We start from the raw sequence: 18,778 nt of genomic DNA on the forward strand, positions 1-18,778 counted from the left end.
GATCTGAGTTTGTTTAAAATAAACTGAAGTCAATATAACAAACCCAGTTACAAAACTTATCGCAATACCATAAGCTGTTACATTTTTTAGCAGGATGTACTGTGGTTGCCATAGAATCTGCTTGTATCTCACCAATAGAAAAAGGAGGAATCCGTTTGCTGCAGATGAAAAAACGACAGAGCCAAGAAACATGAGAAAAAACAAAAGAAAAGAAAAGTCCCAGGTGAGACAGCTAGACATGGTATCTACATGTTGACTCCAGCCTCTCGTGGTTGTCAAGTTGGATAAATTGGAAAAAGAGTAGTTTGAAGAATCCTGATGCACATGTTGCATGTTCATTCTTACGGGTGGAGGACTCACTGTCTGAGCATCTAGAGATCTTTATAATAGTCAATGAGGAGAGGAGAGGAGGCGTGAATACCATTTGCACAAAAGGAAAATGAAAACTGAAGGGTGTGTGTCATCTCAAGACTCCTGCTGGTACTCTGTACATCATATTGGTTGATATACCTGAGATTTCAGTCAACTATGCAAAAGCTGCTTACTTCATTGTGGACTTTTATGCTGTTAAGATTATAAATATATTACATTTTACATCATAAAAGATTTCATCAACTGATTGAAATAGAAAATAAAACACTAAAGCATACAGTATCTCCAAAATTTGCCAGTGGTCATCGCTTACACAAGACTTCTTATATCCTATGTAATTTAACACCTGTCAAGGGCAAGTGGTCTTCTTCTTTTCACAGGGTTGTCATGCAAAGGCCAAGCTCTACTTCTTTTTTGAAAGGGACTAAATTTAGAAGCATGTACTTTTCATTTGTTCTTTGACTTGTCTTCTATATGACTCATAATGTAAGATGTTAGATCCCGATTCTCTTTTTTAATTTATTTTTGTCCCGTTTGAGCTCATTGATTATTTAGTTTATGAGATGCAATGACCCAATCACCCTCGATTGGAATCAGGAAGTAGAATTAGGAATCACCCAGAAGTCACAATCCACAAACATACACTTAATTAATCGATTTCACATGTTACCTTATATAAAAAATATATGAGTGAGTGAGTGAGTGAGTGAGTGAGTGAAATGACCCAAGTTAGATTACTACTGTCTAAATCAATAATACAATACTCAGAGGAAATAAGGACCATAAGCAATCACAAAGACCTCAACATAAAGGTTATAACAAAGGACACCAAGCCAACATGTGATAACAACCTCAATACATAAACACATCATGGACATCACTGACACTCATTATAATTGATCTAGCACAAAAATATGGTAAATGCACAAACCAGTAGCACAAAGGCAGGATGATGAAAAATGCTTTCACTTACCAAAGCTGATGGCTGACTTGAAGAGAAAGGCAACAGGATGTTTTTGGGGATGAAGTCCTGCAGGTGTTGAATCAGCTGGCTTTCGCTGGAGAGCATGGCAGATAAAGTTGAGTTTCAGCTGTCCCATGATATTGCAAGTTTAAACTTTTTATCCTCTCCAAAAGTTTCTGTGTGACTCAGATGTTCACATAGGAGTTGTTATCATTCTCAGCAAAGTGAGGGTCCCAGCATGAGAAAGTTGTTCTTATGGATGGATGCTAGTAGAGACATGGCTGTCTTATAAGTCTCTGGTCAGCTCAGACTTCAACTTTTCCATGTTGTTTCCAAGACATAGTTTCTCAGCAGAGTCAAATTCAGATGTAAGGAGTGACAGGACAAAACCTCTGTTCCAGCTGAAAGATCAATACTGAATACTGAATACTGAATATTTCTGGATTCAGAGTCTGCTGATATGTCATGACCCTACCAGGGTTATTATAGATAACAATGAGAAAATAATGTCATTAACTGAAATAAAAACTACAATGAACAATGCAAAACCATCTCAAACAAAACAGAATTGCAGATAATATCAAATCTTTTAAAATTGTACTTTTGATTTATCTCCAGGTGATAATTACTGAGGGTTGAGCATTATTAAAGGTTAAAGAATAAAATAATACTTTGCTAAACATGGTACTTTTAATAAACAATGACTTGGTTAAACCATCTTCTACAAATCAAAACTTTCCTCCTAATACCTGAAAAACTAAAACTAAGACTTAAACTAAAAAATTAACTGAAATTTAAAACTAACAAACTGAAAAACTTAATTTAAAATAAAAAACTAATGAAAATGTCAAAACTATAATAACCCTGGGCCTTTCCACAGTTTAATAGCATGTGACAGTCTGACTGAGCACATACCTGTTTTCCTCCACTTGTTTATTAAGCAGCATCATTTCAGAGCATTGTCCACGTGACTCACTGCTTTCATATGTTGCAATCCTTTCAAAAAGATGTTTCAAGATATGTACATGACGTCCTCTTCGTTTATTTACTAAAGTTAGCTGGTGTTAGCCGTTAGCTGAGAAAGTCTCCTCTCTTAGCAAGTGTACATTGAAAGCTAGCCACATGGCGCCAATACGTCGTTTGAAACGTCTCACAGTTGATTGGCTAACTGTCAAGACAGCTCAGCCAATCAACTGTGATATATACAACCACGCTACACGTGGGTACACTGAACATGCCTATTCATTTTTCTATGTATAATATACTAATAATAACAATATATAAATTATAAGAACAATGATTATTATTATTATCATTATTACAATAACCATCTTCATCATCATCATCATCATCATCATCAATAAAAAAAATCTGAATAATAATCAAAATGATCAATAATAATAATAATATAGTGCATTTTGAGAGACAGGCATGAACTAAAGTCTTAAACCATGACAATGCAATTTAAGAAGACACTCTATTCATAAATTGTAACACATAAAAATGTGTAACTTGATAACAATTTTCTTTGCACTGTGCAGATACAGTGGGCCAATCATCTTGACGCTTACTTTTAAAACTGTTCCTGTCTCTGCTGCTGTCAGCTGACCCTTCTGTGTCCCATCTCCAGCACCCATGGGTCCTTCCACTGACCTCATCACAAGTTCGGTCCAGCAGATGTTCAGACATCATTCTACACCCGATCATTTCTTCACCACCAATAGTGTCTATAGGGTTCCACCAGTAGATATTGTACAGCTACACAACACCCCCCGCCCCCCTTTCCCTCCTTTTTCCAACACCTTCATCCCTCAAAAAGACCTCACAGGCCCCACAGACAAAAACCACAAGGACACATTTTCCCACCTATGCAGCCTCAACTTTAAACAGCGACTGAAATTTATTTGAATTAAATAAAGTCTCATACATTTCACAGCTATAAGAGCCTACATAGTAAGCAAAACAAAGTCTACTCTTTGTCCATGTGCAGAACTACACCACAGGGTAGTTCAAGACAGTTTGTCATTATCTGAATACAGGGGAGTGAGGGGGGTACAGCTGGTGGAAAAAAGAGGCCGAAGCCAGAGAAATGGACTCCCCAAAATACTGGCTGATGTAAAAAAAGAAAAAAAAGAAAAAAGAAAAAGATGAGGTCCTTCATTTGTGTGGCTTAAGGAAGCATTTTCATGCTGAATTGATTCCTTCCAAAATTAGACATTCACCATTTAGAAAAAATGTGACAATCTGCAAAATATTTCACCAAATGACCATGCTTTAAAAGGCAGATAGCTTAAGTTCTTTGTAAAGAACACATAAAGACTGAATTCATTACATTTTAGAGATAATTGTATGGTAAACAATGTCTTTCATACTTCCCCAAAAAGTCCATAATCAACACTTTGTGATGAAACTTTTAAAGTACCAATATTAACATAATCTACTTTGGAAATGTCTCTAAATGTGTGGCATCACGCTCTAAGTCGTCGCTCCTTCTCCTCCTCGCCAGATTTAAGACGGCTGTCGCAGGCTTTAAGACAGCACAGCCTGGGAGTTCTTCATCCCAACCATGTTGTCTACACTGGCGGACCTCCTCATAGCAGATTTGCTCAGGTCCTTGTACTTGTCCTCACACAGCCTGGAGATGGCCTACAGAAAATATCATCAACATGACATTGTTACTACCCAAAAAAAACAAGAGAGACACTAGGTCCATTTAAGATGTCAGAAAACATCTGGGCACTTTTACTTGCAGCATTGGATCTACCCACCTCCAGTTTTTGCGCCCGCTTGTTGCTGAGTGGCTCCAATGGGAAGCTGAGGTTGTTTTCATCGGCCAGTGAGCGCAGGTCAAAGTAGTACTTGGCGTAGACGCTGGCCGGGACGTTGATGTTGAACTGGAGCAGCTCGAGGAAGTGACGTTCCATCTCATTCCTGCAGGACACGGAACATGGCAGATAGTTAATCAGAAAGGATTTAAGTTATCAGGCAAAAATAGAACTCTGACCTTTCCAAATGCACCAAATGGGTTTAAGATCAATTACCAGTACTTTAATGGATCATGAGTAATACTCACATGTCCTCTACTGTGATATCTTTGAGGATCTGGCAGTAGTCCACATTCCACACAGCCTGGTCATCCCAGACCTTTGAGGCCAGCAGGATGGCACCGAGAACGATACGCTTCCAGTTACAGGGACAGATGTCCATCTCTGCATATGTCAGCAGCCTCTCCAGGTACACCTAACATGACCATTTGTTTATTGGCAATATGCACACACAACAATAACAGAGATAAAAAGGCTTTGAATGTGTCTAAAGTTACCAGGGTGACGATGGCACACTCTGCAGTGAGCTGTGCAGAGCTGAAGAGCGTTCGTATGAAGCGGTAGATGAGCTTGTGCTCTGGGTCCACCACAGAGTAGTCATCTGGAACTTTCTCTCGCTGTTGGAGAAAGCGTCCTCATTGGTCAGTCAGGAGTCAAGACAGAGCATACATTGAAAAAAAAATAAATCGCTGCTTCATGTGACTGAAAGACTCAACTCACCGACAGAGGGTGCTTCTTCTCATCAAAGATATCCAGCGAGCGATTTGAATCTCTGCAGGAGACAAACATTGACAAGCTCATGTCATGTGACCGGCATGTGTCCCATAATGCAAAATGAACACTGTCTATCTGTGGGGGGATAGTATTAGTTGGAATTAGAGATCAGCCTGAATTTATGTGGGATTGGACACTCTTGGGTTGTATGTGTACTACCTGCAAGTTTGTTGGATTTATATTTAGATGAAGTAATAAAGGATTATCTTATTTTAGCTAATGAATTAACTAACTAACTGACACATTCACAACCGTAAAATGCTTCCCTGATGATAATGAAGGTCATAAAATCTCAACTAACTTCCTAATTGATCAACTACTGATCACCAGCAAAATGTTATTATGATGCCAACAGATAGTTAAGAAACACAGCATGGCATGGCTCTATCTAACTGACTGACTAATTGACCCTCAAACTAAAAGTTCTGATGATGCCATTAAAAGTGAATAAAATGGCATTTCTTAACTAACTAATTACTGGCCACCAGAAAAATGTTGCCATGACGCCAACAGAAATTGATAAACCCACAGTTATCTATTACAAAAATTCAAACTCTTCCTACCTGTTCTTTATGTGATAGTATATGGCCAATGCGACGCTGGAATAGAAAGAAATCAACACAGAGTGAACCACTTTTGTGCCAAAAACGATGTGCTAACAAGAGTACCAAAATGATTCTTCTGCAGATGATCAGAAGTAAAGAAAAAAAACACTTACCATTTGATCGTGCTCTTGAGATTGGGCTGACTGACTGTGCTATCATCGATGAATATTGTAGAGCAGGAACTGTACTTTTTTGTCAGGAGCCCTGGGGACATCTGGTAGAAGAAGAGATGATAATGTATTGTGGATGGTTAGTTAGCAAAAGGTTGAATAAAAAACATCCAGTAAGGGTGGGCAATATATGGTCATTATATTGATATTGTGATATGAGTTTTAAGCTCAATATCAAGGTGTGCAAACTGCAAGACCATTGAGATTATTGTTATTATTATGTTAGTGTGTTGAATGACAAGATTGGCAAGGAGGTTCAAAATTAAAAATGTTAATACTGAAACAAAATTTGAATTCTAGCCTTCAGCCTCGAAACCGAGCACCGATGTAGACACCTCCACATGTTCCTCCCACTGCAGTCCTACTGGGACCGAACATTGCCTGGAATTTCCATATGAATTCAAAGGAAACAGTTTTCCTATTTTCGGTTTTTTGAATAAAGAAATATTAAAATGGTCACTAAGGTCACCTAACTTAAGTTTGGACTTTTTAATAAAGAGTATATGATTTAAAACTCATGACACATACTGGGTAGGCAGGAGATTACACAATTGCTAACACAGCTACTTGTTGTACTTATCTGGTTGTCCTCTTTGTCTTTGTATTGAGACACACTTTGTGATATTGCTATAATAAAAATAATATATATAATATGAGCTATAATTAAACTCATACAAACATGACATGCGCATCTGAACAAAGGTGAACTCAGAGGTAATGGAAATTGACCTTATAAATTGAATGTATTGGTTAGGGTGGGAGACTGTCATGCATTTATAATGTGTTGCTATGGTAATACGTGTGTCTGCAGAGGGTGAAATGTTGACAAGTGTATGTGTATGTCATGCTTCAGACAGTGATTGCACATGTGTGACAGAGAGAAAGAGAGCGAGGCAGGTGAGGAACACGCTTAACTTTGTGACCTCAGCATTAACACCTATAATTGCTTTCACCCAACTCCTCATCATATCCACATTACTGGTGATAACTAAAAAATATCATTGTGTAAATATTTTTGTCATCCTTACAATATTGTCACAATATCCAAATTTTGAGATATTTGGTCAAAAATATTGTGATAATCGATTTTGCCCATTTGCCCAAGACTCGAGTTAAACACAGGCAGACTCACGTGATTCAGGTAGTTGCTTTTCCTTTTCTCACGCACTGCATTGGGAAGAAGAAAAAGACAAATCAGTAAGATTAAGCTCAAATGAGGACATTCTTTGAAGAGGAATTAACTGACCATCTGTCTGAGATTTGTTGAGGAAGAGGGTGCTGGCTCTGGGATGGTCTGACGGGTTGGCCTCTTGAGCCAGCTCTGGAAGATGCAAGCAGAAAAAGTGAAAGAAGTGAAATAATGCTTACTTTAAAATGATCTTTAAACAGAAGTTTCCAGTTAACCACTCACCATCTGGGAGCTCCCTGTCACTGATGTGCTGCAGGTATGTCCCTGTGTCTTCACTCACGTCCTCAGCAGTGGTGATGGGACACTCCTCCAGCTCCACCTCCCTCCTGTGGATCTTTGGACTCTCTCCTGGAGAGATGCAGCATGACACCGAGCCTCCCATAGCTGACCTGCAACAGTCCTGCTACAGCCAGCTCTGTTTCCCATACAACTGAGGAGCAATCACTCACTCGTGTGTCTGCAACTTTCTCAAAGTGAAATCCTATCAGCACCAGTAATTGTGACAAATGTAGTGCCTGTGAAGTGTTTCACTCTAGGTTGCTGATTTTAACATGTCTGACATTGCATTTAAGAGGTAAAACCTACACTTGATTTCTCCTAAAGACAGCTTTAGCATAATAAAGAGCAGTGAAACCTGTGTGTGTGGCTGCAGAGTGAGATAACCTCGCTTCAGAGCAGAAGGGAGATCTCTGCAATGACAGCCAACTGGGTATCTGCAGGACAGCTGACATGCTCAGGGCGTGTGCGCAGCATAGCACTGTCGCACCTGGAATAATGACATGCGTGGACTGGATTGTATTTGGACGGTGGATGACTAACATCAAGTCATTTTTACACACTAGAGGTTAACACAATACAAAGTCACAGGCTTCTCTTTAACCCCCCCATGGCTAGCCGGCCGGCTAACGCTAGCTTCCGCACCTCAATCCATTCTTCTTCAGCAGCATGGATCAATCCATTTGCACTGCAGTTGAAGCCTCGGCCACAACTCAAGGCCTTTCAGCCACAATGACACATGCAATTGTGCTCAGTGGGAAATCTCTAAAGATGACAAAGGAAAAGGAAAGGAAGCAGTGTTGGAATTTTGAAAAGAAAGCCAGCGTTAGCGTTCATCTCGTCGCATTTGCAGGAGACTCGTCCTGGCTGTCAAATCCACTGGAGCAGCTCGGTCATGATGCGACTTCCGGTTGAGGGATTTCAGAGTAAAAGTCCCAGTGTGGCGTTAAAGGACGAGTTCACCATTTCCCCCCAAAAAAATCTTAAAACATCAATCAAGTGCCTAAATTAATATTGTAGTGGGGTTTCCTAATCCTAATGTCATTGTTCCCCCTCTGTAGACCGTATTTTGAGCCTAAATACATTCCAATCGAACTTTATTTGTTAAGCACTTTAAAACAACCACAGTGGACCAAACTGCTGCACAGAAGAATACATAAAAGACATCATAAATAAAAGACATAACAGCTCACATGAGGCATAAAATTACATATAAAATATAGATAAAATAAACTCAAAGACATAAAACATGAGTGCAAATAATAGCCATACAATAAAAACAATCAAATCAAATAAATAAAGTCAAAGTCTTACTAGGTGTCAAAGGCCAAGGAGAAGAGATGGGTAAGAGATTTAAAAACATGATAAGTATTCCTCCTGTTCATATTGGCCAAGATTCCTTCATAATGCACTAACACTGTTGCAGTGATGGAAGAGGAATTAAGATATTTTACTTAAATGAATGGTTGGTTTGTCATTTTAATACAAGATTGTGAAAGTAAGATCACTGCTTTTACATTGTAACTGTGTGGGTGAGAGAGGGATGTTATTGTTATTCTTTAGAGACTCACTGCTCTCTACTTATCCTGACTCACATTAAAATAAGTAAGATGCTTTGAAATTTGGGATGACTGGAATATGTTAAGAGGTCAAGAGTCATATGGCTCGGGGCCCTTCGTCTCTTGTGTCTTGGGGATGTATAACTCTCATGTAACATTCATGTGCATGCAGATGTATGCAGAAAGTACAATTGATTTGTATTGATTTGTTATTTGCTCGTTGAGATGAGCTGATACCAATCTTTGTGTGTTTTTTTTAAACAATTTCCAAGACAGTGATTTAGTATTTACAGCTTTGTACAGCCACTCTAAATCTCTGTGAACGTTTGTCACATACTTAAATGTAAAACAAATACAAAAATGGTACAGTCATATAATGCACTTCACATCATTATGACATACTGCAGTTCAGATGCTCTGTGAGAATCCCACATTAAAGGAAAAAAAGACATGAGCAAAGTTATATCTTTAAAATCATATAAACACTCACTGACCACTTTATTAGGAACAGCTGTTCAGTTTAATGTAATCCAATGCAGCTGCTCTGCCATCATTTCTGCTATTAGGAAACATTTTCAGTTTTTGTTCACATTGTCAGAAATAGACAAAATATTACAAACACCACTCAATATAATGTACACCACAACACCACCACCACCACCACCTGTTATGACCCCAATAATGCCAATTGTGAAGAGGAAGACAAAACACACACACACATACACACACACACACAATAAATACAGAAAAGTAAAGGATTGAAATGACAGGTTTGAAGGTGTTTTAATACATATTTTGGTCATCCTCTCATTTTTAACTTGGATTAACAGAATGGACACATTTGTAATTTTTCTCTCTTATGTCACATTGAAACCGTTCAGAAGATGTTTTACTCTATCATCCCGTTTCCCAAAGACTTCATCTTTCTGCATTGATTTCGAATAGAAGAGCACAAAGCGAAACGGAAACACTATTGTTGCTATGTAGCGCTAACCTAACAACTTCTTCATGTCCAGCTCCGCCCCCGCCATGATGGACAAAATAAAAGCCTTTGAGAAAAACCTTTAAAGACACGCCCACGGATAAACCGATCTCACTCATTGGTTGCGCTTAGCTAAAACGCGACGTGATTGGCTGAAATTCCTCATTGATAATTAACTCCAGAAGATGGCAGCAATGCAACAGTAATAAAACCAGCTACTTTACAATCCCATTAGAAGAAGAAATTACCGGAAACGACGCAAATATGACTACATAGCGCAGTTTCTATGCGTTGTACACATGGTTGTACAGTATGGCTCTCGTTCCTTATGTAGAAAATGTGATACCTGCGCTTTCGAAACTGCAAAATTCATCAGCACAGTTTCATTTTGCTAACCACGACGTCCGTCTTGTCCAGGACTGGAAAAAGCTTGGCGTAGCAGCAGTTGTGTGGGATGCGGTGAGTGCTACATTAAGCTTGACGTTACAGCTAGTCTGTTATGTATTATTTGCATTAAATGTAAATTGTGTGTGTTTTCCAGGCTGTGGTTATGTGTATGTATCTGGAGCTGGGGCAGGTGGAGATAAAGGGGAAGGTGGCCATTGAACTGGGAGCTGGAACTGGACTGGTGGGCATTGTAGCAGCCCTGCTGGGTGAGTATAGCAGCCTATTAAAAGGACAAGTTTGCATAAGGAGTCAATGACATACTATTGGCGAAAATGCATTGTTAAAGGACCAGTGTTAAAAATTTAGTGACATCTGGTGAGTAAGAAAAGATGTCTTTATTGATCCCCCTTATGAAAGTGATACAATAAAATACTATATACAATTAGCAATCTATGTAAATAAATCTGCAATATGCATTAGTTCCTGCGATTATATACATGTGTGCAATGCTCCTGGGAATATAATATGAAGTAAATCGGGACAGCATCAGTCTTTTTTAGGGGGAGTGGGAGATACTCCTCTTCAAGTGTGTAGGGGCATGAAAAAATGCAAAAACACAATGATTCTTATTTAAAGGTGATTACACACTAATTAAAATACACTGCTGGATATTATATTCCATTTCTGCCACCTCTGTTCTTCTAGATGCCACTAAATTCTACACTATGCATCTTTGAAGGTATTCATCATACACCAAAATATAATTATTGGCCTATAACTATCACTTGCTTGACCTCTCCAGGTGCCAAAGTGACCATCACTGACAGAGAACCTGCCTTGGACTTCCTCTCCGCCAACATCAAGGCTAACCTACCCACAGACATCCAGGATTCAGCGGTTGTGTCTGAGCTGTCCTGGGGTGAAGGCCTTGAACGTTACCCAGCTGGTGGATTCGATCTAGTGCTGGGGGCAGATATCGTTTACCTGGAGGACACCTTTGTGCCACTGCTGCAGACTATGGAGCACCTGTGCTCAGACACCACGGTGGTGCTACTCGCCTGTAAGATCCGCTACGAGCGAGATACAAACTTTTTGAGCATGCTGAAGCAGAGGTTTAGAGTCGAAGAGGTTTACTATGAGAAAGAAAGGGACATCCATATATATAAAGCTTGGAAACTACCATCCAGGAGGGATTTGTAATGTCTGAGTCTCTGTTTGTTTTTTCCATTTCTAATTTTGTAGTAATTTACTGGATTTAAATGAGAAACAAATAAAAAAATAAATGAAAAACCAATCAAAGATTACCAGAAACACATTTATTAACAGCTGCCAAAAATGTAATATTTGAATAGCTCTAACATAATGTATAGTATCATACAAGATGGTGCTGACATTTAGAAATCGTGAATAGAAAATTAATGAAAAGCAACATAAAAAAAGCATACTATGTCATGACTATACATAATACCTAAAGAATACAATATGGCATTCCGTTATCATGAAAATATCCACTTTGTTCACTGAAGTCGTCTCCTTGATTTGGTCGCACTTTACAATCCTTTTGCAGAGTGTTTGATAGGTGCAATTGAGTTGTACTATAAATTTGATGTTCCACACAACTATTAACATCCAATCGAATGCATGATGCTTTGATAATAAGCAACACAACATTAATGGATACTTTAATTACAGGTTAAGCAGTTACTTTCACATCTCACCTTGCAGCCACGGACTACTTGTGAGCACTGCATGAGAGCATCCTGTTTTAATCATGTGAATTGTACCAGGATTGTATATGCAAGGAAAGTGCACATGCCACTTTGCAATTGTGTAAACAGAATTTGGAGACAGGCTCTGCTGATGCCCTGAAAGCCAGCACAAAATACACAGAAGAGGTTTCCCATTATCAAATAAGATGTGGACAGTACAAGTTTAAAGACAGCGCATCATACCCACATAATTAGGAAATCCATGATTTCATGTGTCTCCAAAATTTGTTTAAAACCAGGCAGACAAAGTATTTCTTTCATTGCATAACAAGTCAAAAGTAGGACTCAATATTTCTGCCCTTTATTTTAAAAGAATCCAGGAAGTGCCAGCATCTGTATTGAATAGAAAAGACTACAAAAACAAATTTTAAAATACCAGTTATAGCACAAACCCTTGTTTAACAGCATCCCCCTGCCCCACTATATGTCAGTCTGGCACAAAAATGGGAGCAGAATTTACACTTTCCATGTATCTTTTTTTTGAGCTGTGCGTGCCACGACAGGACCTCGTTTACTCAAGACTCATGTAAACAACGTCTTCTTGCAGCAGGAAACAACTTTTGGATGTGTGGGGACAGAATTTTAATTAATGTATAAATCTGGAGATATTTTTGTGGAAATCAGTTAAAAAAAGTGGAAAACAATGACAGTTTGGAGTAATAAAGAGGGGTAACATGCACCAGAGGCCCAATAAAGAATTGAGGAGTTGTGTAACCATAAATGTTGATATCAATTATAGTGTCTGTAAAGCTTTAAAAAGCTAAATAGACAGTTTTTAAAAATCAGATCCACTGCTGTCCTCGCTCTATAATCTCTCTTCACTGCGTACTTTTAAAGCTGCATTTAACATAAAAAATAAACATTTTACAACCAAACGTAATGGTTAGCTGTTTTGTTCATGTCGTATCAAGGCAAATTTATTTTTTATAAGTTTACGTTTTTTCTTTTTATATAAAGTCAATGGCATTATGCGAGCAGATAAATCTAATACGTAAGAAACCAAAACACAGCTCAAAAGATAAAACGTCCATGACACAGCCCACCTACGATTCAAAGCATTATTAAGTAACAGATGTTAATGCAGGAGCGCAGTTACGATTACAAACGTTGCACACAAAAGGTAACCTCTCCAAATGATCCAAGTGTCTCAGGAAGGTAAAACTGTAAAAAGTTCCAGCGTTAGTAGTGATGGTAATCAAGCAGTTTTCCTGTGCTGGTGACTTTGCCCGGTTTGTCCAGGCACCAGTTGACTGGAATGCTTCCCTTTGGTGGCGTCGGAAGAAGAAGAAAAAAAAAAAAACAAAAAAAAAACAACAGCCTCGACGTCTGTCCTATCACTTCACCACAAGGACCCTGTATGGTTGATTAACTCCCCTCGCAGGAAAAAAAATCCTCCACATCCATTCTTATCGTCGCATCACCCTTTTCATGGATTGATGGGAAAAGAAGGAGGATGCAAATGGTTGAATTAGGAGTTCTAGTTTTTCTTTCTTTTCCTGGTGTGTGTCACTTTATAGATTTTCAGGAGTTTTTTTTTTTAAAAATAAAGCAAAAGAGTAGAAAAAGGGAGAAGTGGCATCCAGATGTATGGCTCTGTGCGGAGTCTCTGTACATGGCGACAGACGGGCACCTGTCGAGCCACTGGCAGGCGTTTGGTGACGTGTTTCTACTCGGATTTGTGGCAGTACAAGTCTTTGAGGGCTTTCAGTTCCTCGATGAGTGTTTTGTTCTGGTTCTCCAGCACGGCTACGCGGTTCTCCAGACACTTGACGTATTCCTTCTTCTTCCGGCGACACTCGCGGGCTGCCTCCCTGTGCGACATGAAAACCATATGTGAGTGCATGTCCTTAATCACAGTTAAGTCTTACATATGTAATATGATGGAGATCCCACGCAGCACTTAAGATATTTACATTAGTGGTGACGTCAGACACAACAAAAACTAGAAATAGTACGCATCACTTGTATCAATTGTCATCATACACATACCTGTTTTTCATAAGGCGCACTTCCCTTTTGCGTGTGACTTCCTCTGTGCCTGTTCCTGTGCCCAGTGCAGGTGAGGTCGCCATGACCACCCCTGGAGTGATGGTGCTGGTTGGTGCTGTGCGGATCTGATAAGCCTGGACGTCTCCAGAGGCCGCTGACACACACAAATATAGAAACCTTTAGTCAGCTGCACATGACATACTCTTACTGATATTGTGTAAAGCCCAATTTAGGTTCATGCCCTCATTTCTGCTTTTAATGAAGTGTTACATCATTTATCATCAATAGACTTATGCAGGACATTACACTTTTCCCACCTTGTACAACCACTTGGTTGCTGGGCACGAGGATCTGCTGCCCGTCGCTGGTCTGGGCATACTGCAGGATAGTGGCACCAGGCTGGGCTGCAGCAGCGTTGGCCATGGTCAGTGTCTGCAGGCCCTGAACTCCATCTGTGCCGTTATTGGCCAGCTGGATGGCCCCTCCCTGGGTGATAGCGACTGCAGAGGGATATGATTGTGTGTTTGAATTAGTCCCAAATTAATTTCTGTGATTGGCATGAAGATCGCAATGAGCAGTAAACACAAATTTAAGCTTGTCTACAGTCAACAGCATGAATACCGCAAACTCCTTTTCTATTTTTGTTCTATTGTCTTGATGTCGGAAGTCACTCAGAAGCACCACTTCTAAGAAGACTTTGATGTGTGTTTAAGTCAAAGTGTCTTCAGGAAACAGATAAATGCATACACTGTCTATCCGGGTTTCAGTTCCAGCAAAGTGGTTTAAATGATTTATTCATTGCTGTATTATAATAGAATCACATTAACTAAATATTATACATCAGTTGATAATCAAGGCTTAGTTTTTTTTATTGTCATTGAGTTCAGTTATTCAGCACAGCTAGAATATTAAAGTTGAGTACTTACTGTACTGGCCACTGCTGGTCTGATAGATGGGAGTGGGCATGGTGACTGTTGTGATGGCGGGGGCAGAGTCGTCTTCTGACTTCTCTTCTTCAATTCGAGGAACTGCTGGAGCGTCTGATGATAAGTCGTTGAGAATTTTCCTGCAGAGGGGTACAATCAACAAGAAACATCAGCAAACAGGGCACACCGACTGTCCCTTTTCCTTCAAACCCCAACCTTTTCATTTACAAGTCTGCTTTAAGCAATTTTCTCCACACTCTCTTAAGTGGGGGAGATAATAAGGAGCACAATTTCTGTTGTGACTTTAACTGCATCAAGTAAACAGAGACATGTGATGCATACAAAAAAGATCAAAACAAAATTATGAGGATAATTATCCGTTTGTGATCACAGAGTTCTACGTCTATGAACACAAAGGTAATTAAAGTATAAAACAGATTATAGTCACAGATAAGATATCAAACAGACCTGTAAGAAGGTCGTCTGGACAGGATCTCTCTTCTCTTCTGAGAATCTGTGACGCTGTCTACAGACTCCTGAGAGTCCTCACTCTCAGCAACAGTCGAAATCTGCAATGAAAAAAAAAAGTGCTTTCATTTCAATAACAAAGTATCGACATACATGAAACATGTATAAGCTCCTATGTCAACGTTTGGTGTTTGCTCCCACAAACACAACACAGAGAAATAAAAACAGAACATTGTAGTAAGAATAATAATAATAATAATGAGGACATAAAGTAGTTCTAAAATTAAATGAAAAATGTAAAATCTATTTTAAAAGAATGGAATTATAATAGTTTTGACATGGGGACATTAAATATTGACTTTACAAAAGGAAATATGGACTGTGCTACAGACAAGTCAATCTGTCTGGATACTGTATGTCATTTGCACAAAGTTGGAAGCTGCAGGTTGCAGAGGTGTTTTTTCCATACCTGTACTGTCTGGACTTGCGGAGACTGGATGACAGAGGGCTGGGCAGCTTGGATCACCCCGTGCACTTGGACTGTCTGGCCGTTGGGCAACTGGACCAGGGTGACTGTGGGACTGCTGGACGTCACTTGGCCTGCTGCTATGGACGCCTGCAATCCATAATCAAACACTGCCTGTTTGCAATTTTAAAACTGTGAATCTCATTGAAGTGATACTATAAAATGTCAGTGAGAATTTGCTGTACCTGAGCCAGTGTGATCTGCTGGGCCTCAGACTCAGAGACAGCTGTTTCACCACTTTGCTGTGTTTCTGCACCAGCCTCCATGGTCATTTAAAAAATCTGCAAAATGCAGGAAAACATCTCATGATTGCGTCAACAACAGTCCAGCACAAACAGTGGAAAACGAGGTAATTTATGGTGTACATGAGGCACTGTGCGGAAATAGCGCCTTTTTTCTACACCTTTCAGTGCTTGTTGATGTCCTGGAGGAGGGTGTGGCTTAGCTTCACATGCTAGCATATGAATTATACAGTATCTTTAACGTGCTTTCTCGCTGAGGGAAGAGCAACATTATGAATATAAACCTAAACGCATTCAGTAGAGGCGACAGTCAACATAACCATAAATGTGCCAGTGTAAAATATGTTCAAAAGGCGCTTCCCATGAGCGCCGAGAGCTAACAGTTAGCATGTGGCTAAACTGAGTAGTATGAGGATCCAATGCTTGTTAGCATGCTAACAAGCTAATAGGAAAGCTAGCACAGTTAGCAGACGCTTATTTAAGATTTGTAATTTATCTACTTTAACTCGTTTTTTTCCTTGCACCACAACTCGTGCCGCAATTTTGGCATTTTTCCCTTAATTTTCCAATGCAGCCCGAGTGAATATAGCATTAAGTAACTTTCTTAATAAGGTTAAGTTGCTATGGAGGGAAATGTCTGCAATGCATTGTATGCCAGTTTTGTTTGCAAGTAGGACACCACTTTCACTGATTTATTGGCTCACATTTAGTTTTAGCACAGTGTTGACATGACTAAGCTGTACGTGGCTAGTTGCTTTTGTAACTTAGTTCAAGACTGATTATTAAAAAATGAGAAAGATTCAAGCCCACCCCCATATTAATACCTATGTCTCAGTTGTGTTGCGAGCCCCGCAGACACTGACTCATTTTGTGAGCCTCTGCAACACCGCCGCCATGATCTCTTTGTTGGCTTTGTGCTGATATTAAGCACAAATAACTTCTCTGGGTAGCCATCTATCTGTTTAGCAAACATCGGATGCGTATCCTCTTACCAACACAGACTCGCTTCGTCACTCCCGGGTCTACGGAGCTCCACTTTTATTCAGACCGACACGTAAGAGACCGCGTCAGGCTACACCTCCGTCGCGTCACCGAGAACAACAACACGGAGAGGAGGACGAGGGAGACGACGACAGCGAAGAGCGGCTCTATCGACAGGACACGAGTGGACACGCAGATGGCCGGAAAGTCCCGAAGGTTGCCGAGGAAACGAGGGGGAATTCCACGAAGATGGCCGAGGAAAGCGTTCTGTCTTCGGAATGATGTGCGCATGCGCATTATATGGGTTTGTGGCTCATGAAAAGAACAAGGTAGATTTGCACGTTTAATTATCTTTATTAATAAGAAATAGAGCAATGTTTAAGGAATACAAATATTTTTTATTCAGAGAGGCCTTTTCATTATAACTTGCCATTTTTTTTATGTTATATGTTTTTTAAAACACTGAATCTCTTTGATATTCACTGCTAATGAAAAATGCAGTAAACATTAAATGCACAATAATCACAATAATTATTATTAAATGTGACTGCAGACCAGTAAGACCGGTATAAATGGTCTTCATTTTCTTCAGCCTATTAATAAAGTATCAGCATGTACTATTAAAGAAACAGGAAGAGGAAGCTCAATGAAAAGATCATCTTAACTGATTATAGCAAAAGTCTACTGCATAACTTCCTTCATTTTTAGTTGTGTTCTCATTCAACTCAGTCAACGACTGACAATAACAAAGAAAACTGCATTCACAAAATCCTCAAACAATATATTAACTGACACTAAAATGCTGATGTGAGATTTCACACATTTATCATCAAATGTAGTGTTCTCATTTTTGTAAGATAACTTTTTTTTTTTGTAAAATAAACAAAATTTCAAAATCCCTATCATGAAATGCCATGAAAAGGTGAGATAAGCAAATTCATATGATCTAAATATCAGGTTTATCTTTAAATTTGATCTCTTAGCTATTGAATTTAATATAATATTGAAGAATTCATCACTGTGATAAACATTAATGGCCTATTCATATGTATGGTAAAAATAAATATATGGGTTTTAAATTCACGGGCTGCGTTGCTGTTGTGATACACATGGTGGCAGCAGAATACTTCTCCATTTCTTTCCACCATGACAGTCAGCACTGGCACCATACTGTTATATTGTGTCTAAGCACGTGTTTCTTTTATCCTGGCCAATATGACTATCTGTGAAATAGATTAATCTAAACTGTGTTACAGGTTTGGCAACACCAAACCAAATTGTGATTTTAATGAGAAACCAGCGGGCTCAAGCCCTATATTACTTATTATGTACTATTTACAGCACTCATGATTCACATTAGATCTGCCTCTCCTTGGTTGTCGACTCAAGCCATAAAACGTACTCATTAACTCGTCCTCACACTCGGCATGTGAGGACCAGTGCTGTAGGAGTGAAATGGGTTCTAAGCTGTGGCAGCTGCTCAAAATCCTGGGGGGAAAATGAGACTTCAGACCAATTTATGACCATCATCTCTATGTGCGAGGTCATTGCAGAGGCCTCTCAATACACATACGCACACACACGCAGATGTCAAACATATACCCATCTTCACCTGTCGAATGATTGACTACCCCAGTGGTGCAAAGATATTCACTGCTGACCCAACCAGTCGTGTGTCCTTTACCATAAAAACTGCCTGAACAGTATCTGGCAACAAAACTCTTAAATGTGCACTTTTCCATTTAAAGTGAAGCACCAATAACAAACCATACAG

General features: G+C 39.4%; 3 protein-coding genes across 6 annotated transcripts; 1 reads left to right on the top strand and 2 right to left on the bottom strand.

The window, feature by feature from the left end:
• Nucleotides 1-3,217: 3,217 nt before the first annotated feature.
• Nucleotides 3,218-8,030, bottom strand: LOC128354160 (cyclin-Y-like protein 1). Its single transcript, XM_053314421.1, has 10 exons — nucleotides 7,122-8,030; nucleotides 6,957-7,031; nucleotides 6,843-6,877; nucleotides 5,654-5,754; nucleotides 5,499-5,534; nucleotides 4,882-4,933; nucleotides 4,659-4,778; nucleotides 4,410-4,576; nucleotides 4,105-4,267; nucleotides 3,218-3,982 (listed from the first exon to the last, which is right to left on the bottom strand). The coding sequence occupies exons 1-10, from the start codon at nucleotides 7,279-7,281 to the stop codon at nucleotides 3,866-3,868; spliced, it is 1,026 nt and encodes a 341-aa protein (XP_053170396.1). The 5' UTR covers nucleotides 7,282-8,030; the 3' UTR covers nucleotides 3,218-3,865.
• Nucleotides 8,031-10,020: 1,990 nt separating this feature from the next.
• mettl21a (methyltransferase 21A, HSPA lysine) lies at nucleotides 10,021-11,391 on the top strand. Its single transcript, XM_053314404.1, has 3 exons — nucleotides 10,021-10,175; nucleotides 10,258-10,369; nucleotides 10,906-11,391. The coding sequence occupies exons 1-3, from the start codon at nucleotides 10,029-10,031 to the stop codon at nucleotides 11,301-11,303; spliced, it is 657 nt and encodes a 218-aa protein (XP_053170379.1). The 5' UTR covers nucleotides 10,021-10,028; the 3' UTR covers nucleotides 11,304-11,391.
• LOC128354143 (cyclic AMP-responsive element-binding protein 1) lies at nucleotides 11,391-17,139 on the bottom strand. Of its 4 annotated transcripts, none has more exons than XM_053314402.1 (8): nucleotides 17,016-17,139; nucleotides 15,967-16,062; nucleotides 15,725-15,871; nucleotides 15,256-15,356; nucleotides 14,788-14,927; nucleotides 14,179-14,361; nucleotides 13,862-14,015; nucleotides 11,391-13,683 (listed from the first exon to the last, which is right to left on the bottom strand). In XM_053314402.1, exons 2-8 carry the CDS (start codon nucleotides 16,051-16,053, stop codon nucleotides 13,539-13,541), a joined length of 957 nt encoding a protein of 318 aa, XP_053170377.1. In that variant the 5' UTR covers nucleotides 16,054-16,062; nucleotides 17,016-17,139; the 3' UTR covers nucleotides 11,391-13,538. The 4 variants fall into 4 exon arrangements, with proteins under 4 accessions (XP_053170377.1, XP_053170375.1, XP_053170376.1 ...); XM_053314400.1 differs by having other exon boundaries at nucleotides 15,725-15,895; XM_053314401.1 differs by lacking the exon at nucleotides 17,016-17,139 and adding an exon at nucleotides 16,848-17,000 and having other exon boundaries at nucleotides 15,725-15,895.
• Between the last annotated feature and the right edge of the window lie 1,639 nt (nucleotides 17,140-18,778).

Source organism: Scomber japonicus, chromosome 24 (genome assembly GCF_027409825.1).
Source record: "Scomber japonicus isolate fScoJap1 chromosome 24, fScoJap1.pri, whole genome shotgun sequence".
NCBI lineage: Eukaryota > Metazoa > Chordata > Actinopteri > Scombriformes > Scombridae > Scomber > Scomber japonicus.

What these genes read in the sequence shown, in the direction of transcription:
- LOC128354160 (XM_053314421.1), bottom strand. Translation starts at nt 7,281, where the DNA reads ATGGGAGGCTCGGTGTCATGCTGCATCTCTCCAGGAGAGAGTCCAAAG. An exon ending in TGACAGGGAGCTCCCAGATG is followed by an intron (nt 7,032 to 7,121) that starts GTGAGTGGTTAA and finishes TGCATCTTCCAG; the next exon opens with AGCTGGCTCAAGAGGCCAAC. An exon ending in CTCAAGAGCACGATCAAATG is followed by an intron (nt 5,535 to 5,653) that starts GTAAGTGTTTTT and finishes TTTCTATTCCAG; the next exon opens with CGTCGCATTGGCCATATACT.
- mettl21a (XM_053314404.1), top strand. Translation starts at nt 10,029, where the DNA reads ATGGCTCTCGTTCCTTATGTAGAAAATGTGATACCTGCGCTTTCGAAA. An exon ending in CAGCAGTTGTGTGGGATGCG is followed by an intron (nt 10,176 to 10,257) that starts GTGAGTGCTACA and finishes TGTGTTTTCCAG; the next exon opens with GCTGTGGTTATGTGTATGTA. An exon ending in CATTGTAGCAGCCCTGCTGG is followed by an intron (nt 10,370 to 10,905) that starts GTGAGTATAGCA and finishes TGACCTCTCCAG; the next exon opens with GTGCCAAAGTGACCATCACT.
- LOC128354143 (XM_053314400.1), bottom strand. Translation starts at nt 16,053, where the DNA reads ATGACCATGGAGGCTGGTGCAGAAACACAGCAAAGTGGTGAAACAGCT. An exon ending in GACCAGCAGTGGCCAGTACA is followed by an intron (nt 14,362 to 14,787) that starts GTAAGTACTCAA and finishes ATCCCTCTGCAG; the next exon opens with TCGCTATCACCCAGGGAGGG. An exon ending in CAACCAAGTGGTTGTACAAG is followed by an intron (nt 14,016 to 14,178) that starts GTGGGAAAAGTG and finishes TGTGTGTGTCAG; the next exon opens with CGGCCTCTGGAGACGTCCAG.